Genomic DNA, 6,403 nt, shown 5'->3' with positions numbered 1-6,403 from the left:
ACTACTAAAAATAGCGGTCAATGCGTAATGCAGGGGCACTAGATCAGCCTAGCAAACGTGCTGAATAAGACGAAAGCCGAGCAGGGTAATACCAAATGCTGTAGAGAGCAAGCTGTTTCGGCCGTAAAAGCCTCATCAGTACAGCTACGAGCTTTAAGCAAGCTATCAGCCACGGAGCAAAGGAGGCACCACAAACATTAGGATAGCTCGTCGCTCTAGCGCCAGAGTGCACTAACTACGATAATTAGCGGGCGATGTGTAATGCAGCAGCACTAGAGCAGCCTACCAAGAGTGCCCAAAAAGGCGATAGCCAGGGAGCGTAATATCCCATGCTGTATCCCTCCATCTGTCCATTCATCCATCCATCCATCCATCCACCCATCCATCCATCCATCCATCCATCCACCCATCTATCTATCTACATTGTATCTATCTATCTAACTCTATCTCCCTCTTCTCTCTCTTTCAAACCCCCATCCAGGCAATATTGATGAATGCGCTGAGAGGACACTGTGTAAAAACGCTGGCACCTGTACTGATACGAAAGGCAGCTATGAGTGTGCGTGTACTGCCGGTTGGGTAGGTTACCACTGTGACAGGAATATCAATGAATGTCTCGATAAGCCTTGCTTAAATAATGGCACCTGCTTCGACCTGCCTGGAGCTCACTACTGCAACTGTGTCAACGGCTGGACGGGTCACTTGTGTGAAGACAATGTGAACGAGTGTGACTCTAACATATGCAGAAATGGTGGCACTTGTTCGGACTCACAGGGCTCCTTTAGTTGCCGCTGTGACACCGGTTATACTGGAGGTGTTTGTCAACATGATGTCAATGAATGTTCCGATCAAGTGTGCAAGAATTCTGCAGAGTGCCATAATAACTTGGGTAGCTACACTTGCACGTGTACAGCTGGCTGGACAGGACATAACTGTGATGAGGATGTCAAAGAGTGTGATGCACAACCCTGCTTGAATGGGGGTTCATGCCATGAAGGTGAGGGTGGTGTCAATTGTAGCTGTGTGCCTGGCTGGACAGGTGATCTCTGCGATGTTGATGCGGATGAATGCCAGGGCAAGCCATGCCAGAATGCAGGAGTTTGTACTAACAGCCCCGCCGGCAGTTACAAATGCACATGTTCGGCAGGTTGGACAAGCCAACATTGTGATGCCAACGTTGATGAATGCCTGAATAATGTGTGTGCTAATGGGGCAACTTGTCACAACACGGCTGGAAGCTATTCTTGTAGCTGTCTGTCTGGCTGGGAGGGCTATAACTGCACGGTTAACATAGACGAATGTGCCGATGCTGAGAATTACAAACACCTTCTTTGCCACGAAAATGCACCATGTGTTGATACAGCTGGAAGCTACTCATGCACGTGTCCACCTGGACAAACAGGTTCTGACTGCAGAGCCGACGTAGATGAATGTAGCAACCCTGACATCTGCCATAATGGAGGTGCATGTACAAATACCAACGGGTCATATACTTGCACATGTACCCGCGGATGGACTGGAAAACTGTGCGATATCAGTACAAATGTATGTGAAAAAGAGGGAGTATGCCAAAATTCAGGCACTTGTCTAGACATTTTTGAAAGTTACAAGTGTGATTGTGTGTCCGGGTGGACTGGTCAACGCTGCGAGAGCGATGTCCAGGAGTGCTTGCTAAGCCCCTGTAAAAATGATGGAACATGCCAGGAAAAACCTGGAAGCTACTCTTGTGTTTGCCAAGATGGATGGCAAGGCTCACATTGTCAGGACAACGTGAATGAGTGTTCTAATGCTAAGTTATGTCAGAATGGTGGTACCTGCCAAGATATTAGTGGCAGCTATTTCTGTCAATGCTCGCCTGGATGGACCGGTCAGAGCTGTACTAGTACTATCCAGGAATGCTCAAGCACGAAACATCCTTGTGCTAATGATGGAATTTGCTTTGATATTGACGGTAGCTACACCTGTAAATGTCCTCATCCCTGGGCTGGTGACAGCTGTGAGTACTACATCAATGAATGTTTCAGGGACTGGGAGCAGCCACGATGTAGAAATGGCGGATTCTGCCATGCCATGGGACGTAGTGCCACGTGCGTGTGCAAACCAGGCTGGACCGGTCCTAACTGTACAGTGGACATAGATGAATGCAGCACTGCACCATGCCAAAAGGATGGGCAGTGTACTAATCTTATTGGTGGCTATAGGTGCGACTGTGCCAGTGGGTGGGAAGGCCAAAACTGTGAAGAAGACCAAAATGAATGCTTACGTTCACCCTGCCAGAATGACGGGGTTTGCCAGGACACTGCAGGAAATTTTAGTTGTTCTTGTCTTGCTGGGTGGACAGGTGACACATGCACACAAAACACCGATGAATGTGTCAGTAAACCCTGTGAGAATGATGGTGTCTGTACTGACACTGTTGGGTCTTACTTCTGTGTTTGTACCACTGGGTGGACGGGGTCTAAGTGTGCCACAAACATTGATGAATGTCGCCACACAGCTGCATGCAAGAATGGTGGTAACTGCACCAACACAGATGGAGGTTTCACTTGCAAGTGTGCTCCAGGCTGGACAGGAGACCATTGCGAAGTGGACGTCAATGAATGTTCTGGTAAGACACCATGTCAGAATGGTGGCACTTGCTTGAATATACCTGGCAACTATACATGCACCTGTGCACACGGCTGGACAGGAAACAACTGTGACTCTGATATTGACGAATGCTTGACAAGGCCATGTAAAAATGAAGCTACGTGCAAGAACACTGATGGAGGTTTTTCCTGTGATTGTGGCAATGGATGGTCTGGAAAGCGGTGCCAGTTCAACCTAAATGAATGCTTACACAGCCCATGTGAAAAGAGAGGTATTTGTTTAGATTCTCCTGGATCATTTTCTTGCGACTGTTTCGACGGTTGGTCGGGTGATTTATGTGACATGGACATCAATGAATGTACCCGTAAGCCATGTTCAAACTTGGCCGAATGCCTGAACACCGATGGTAGCTTTGTATGCAAGTGTTCCACTGGCTATTTGGGAGAATTCTGCAAAGACAACCTAAATGAGTGTTCCACCAGTCCATGCAAATACGGTGGTACTTGTATCGATACGGTTGGCAGTTACTACTGCCGATGTCCCATTGGATGGACGGGCATCAACTGTACTGATAACATCAATGAATGTCTTAAAAATCCATGTCTGAATTTGGGAAAGTGCAAGAACACCGATGGAAGTTTCACCTGTGACTGCCCTGAAGAATGGGCAGGCCTTCGCTGTGATATCAATGTCAATGAATGCCTCTCCACACCCTGTGATCATGGGAGATGTCGTGATAGCGTTGGAAATTACACTTGTGTATGTGAATCCGGTTGGACGGGTCGTTTGTGTAATGTTGATATCAATGAATGCGTTTCAGTACCATGTTACAATGGAGCTACATGCCAGAACAATAATGGAAGTTACACGTGCAACTGTGTCCCAGGTTGGGCTGGTACTATCTGTACTCTGAATGTTAATGAATGTGCTACAAAGAGTAGCAGCAGCAGCAGCAGCAAGCAATGTCTGAATGGTGGGACTTGTGAGGATACCTATGGTAGCTACAGATGTCAATGTTTGCCAGGATGGACGGGCTCATCATGCCAGACAGACATCAATGAATGTCAAGTTAGCAGTCCCTGTGTGCATGATGGTGTATGTAAGGATACAGACGGTAGCTATGAGTGTGGCTGTGCTGCTGAGTGGGGTGGACACCGCTGTGAGATCAATGTCAACGAATGCTTGCAGGCTCCTTGCCAGAATTCCGGAATCTGCTACGATGTGTTTGGAGACTACTTCTGCATGTGTGCATCAGGTTGGACTGGTCGCAATTGCACCGTCAAAGTAGACTAGCTGTTGCTACTAGAGACATTAGTAGTGACCGTGTTTCAGCGAAACACACACACCCAAATTTGCCTGCTCTTTTCCACACTAGTTCCTATTTTTTCTACTTTTCCTCCATAAGAGGACTTTTATCCCATTCTCTAAGGTATTTGTACCTGCATGCATATTCATTTATACAACTTTCAACTCCTAACGGTCTCGTTACAATTACTCAAATTTATACAACCAAATTTTCGGACCTGGCCCGTCAGTAGGTTAATAATGTAGTGCATATTCACTTGAACGTCCATACAATGTTAGTATATCAAGCATCGTTGTTGTGGCATAAGTTAGAGTGTCTGCACATTTACAGCATGATCGCGTGTCCAGCTGCTTGCAGCATAAGCCATGTTAGGTTTTCTGCCTTTCAAGCGCTGCAGTTGCTCAGGTATGCTCGCTCCAAGAGCTCCAAGAGTGCCTTAGTTAGCCCAGACAAAAGATACTCCTGTCCATCTGTTGTGGGCTCAAATAATTGACTTGTTCCTGCTAACTGACCAGACCTTCTGGACATGCTGTATGCATGAGCTCAGGGAGTTTAGAAGGGTTGGGAAGGAAAGAATATGCTAAAGGGCATTATGCTTGATAGCAGCGAGACTTTTGCAGCCGACTACTGGCTTATTAGCAACTGAACCAAGGCATCATCTCTTACCAGCCTTCCCATCCCACGTATCTCATCAATGAAACGAAAATAGGAGACCACATCGACAGGCAAACAGCAGTTGAGAATCCTAAAAATTAAAATTAAAATAGTGAAATACAGTAAGAACTAGAAATAGAAATAAGAAATAAAAATTAAAATAGTGAAATACAATAAAATCATGAGCAATGTGGCAAAGGCCTTTCTCCCACAGTATCGTATTTCCCCAAATGTGAATTTTTTATTTTTTATATTATTATTTTTTCATTAGTTTGAGGGAAAGACTTTTTTATTCTTATTTTACTAGAGAAATCCCAACAGGCGTCATCGCCTTCTTACAGGGAACCCTAGGAACGTCTTGATGGATGATCGAAATTCAGCAGGTGAATTAATTTTTTATTTTATTTTGAAACTCGGATGTTGAGCCATAAATAAATGTAGAAAGGAAAAGGACATATGGATACGAGTTAAGAGTAAAACTCCATCACTGTAACATGGTACTATATACAGTCAGAAAGTGCAATACCTAGGCTAACCGACAGCGCTACAGAGATGTGTTGAAGCTACTGTAGGTGTCAGGACGTCGAATGTCTCAGTACTCTGTCAGTTTCGGGCCTAGTTATTGCACTTTCTGACAGTATAATTATAGTATCATGTTACAGTGATGGAGAGTTACTCTTAACTCGTATCCTATTATGTCCTTTTCATTTCTACATGTATTTTGTTTTTTTATTCTTATTTTGCTAGAGAATTCCCAACAGGCGTCATCGCCTTCTTACAGGGAACCTTTTAAGAACGTCTTGATGGATGATCGAAATTCAGCAGGTGAATTAGAAAGGCGGTAAGCAGGTGGCAGTGCATTCCACCGGTCAGCGGCTACATAAGAAATTGCACTGAAACCATAGCGTGTGCTAGCAGGGGGTAAAACAAGTGCGGCAGGCACTTGACCACGGGTAATGGCAGCAGTGTGAGCACAGTGAGCACGAAGAGTAAATCGGTCTTGTAGGAGAGAGCAAGTAAGGCCATTCAGGCAACGATACACAAATACATAGGTCTTGAAATTTTTCAAGGGTGTATACATTGGTGTTATTGTAGAGAAGGGCAGTTGGGGTCATTCTATCCAAGGAAAAAATTCGCTTTAGCGCTAAGCAGCTGGCAGCAAGAAGTTTGTTGTAAAGAGCTTGCGACAAACAGTGTACATTATGCGGTGCTGCCATACTCAAGAGAAGACTGAATTATAGAGAGGTAGAACAGTCGCTTGGCAAAGATGAGACTGTTATATTGTCCAGGATAACTCAGCCTTCATCAACAATCAGAAGCCCTCTAAATACTAGTACAGCAATACAGGTGCTAATGCATATAGCGTAAAGTATGATGATGATTGTATCAAGTGTCACGTAGGAGGCGTGTATAGCACACCGCTCACACTCTCCCGCTCAAACTCAACAATATGAACACCAACTCAAAATGGAGGCACACCATGCTGACTCAAAGAAAGTGTTTCCGCGACAGCCGACCTCCCACCCAGCATTCATGTGACCTGCCTGGTTCGCCACCAAGCATCTCAGGTCAGAGTCAGACCTCCCCCGCACTCTCGTTATCGTCCGACACATCCGCTTCGGCACCACTACAGGCCGAGCTTGATCCATAACGGACCCGCCGGGGGTTTACTTCCAGAAAATTGGTTCCGTCTAACTCTTCCACTCCTGCGAATAGGGGTAGTCTCCTGGGCAGCTTCACTTGGAGAAACGTCAAGCTCCCCCTCCGTCCCCGTTTCGTGGGTGCTGCTACTGTGCTCCCAGCTCCACCGCTGAGGGGGTGCGGCCTTTAGCTCATTGTAGTGTCGCTGTAGCG

General features: G+C 45.9%; 1 protein-coding gene across 1 annotated transcript in view; it reads left to right on the top strand.

Moving 5' to 3' along the window:
- The window catches only part of LOC135829744 (fibropellin-1-like), a 28,658-nt gene extending 24,322 nt beyond the window's left edge, over nucleotides 1-4,336 (top strand). The window contains exon 9 of the mRNA XM_065342134.1: nucleotides 482-4,336. Coding sequence (XP_065198206.1) covers nucleotides 482-3,882 — 3,401 coding nt within the window. The 3' untranslated portion in view covers nucleotides 3,883-4,336. The remainder of the gene's footprint in view (nucleotides 1-481) is intronic.
- Nucleotides 4,337-6,403: the final 2,067 nt, after the last annotated feature.

Source organism: Sycon ciliatum, chromosome 13, assembly GCF_964019385.1.
Source record: "Sycon ciliatum chromosome 13, ocSycCili1.1, whole genome shotgun sequence".
Taxonomy (NCBI): Eukaryota; Metazoa; Porifera; class Calcarea; order Leucosolenida; family Sycettidae; genus Sycon; species Sycon ciliatum.
This window is presented reverse-complemented; position numbering and strand designations above follow the sequence as displayed.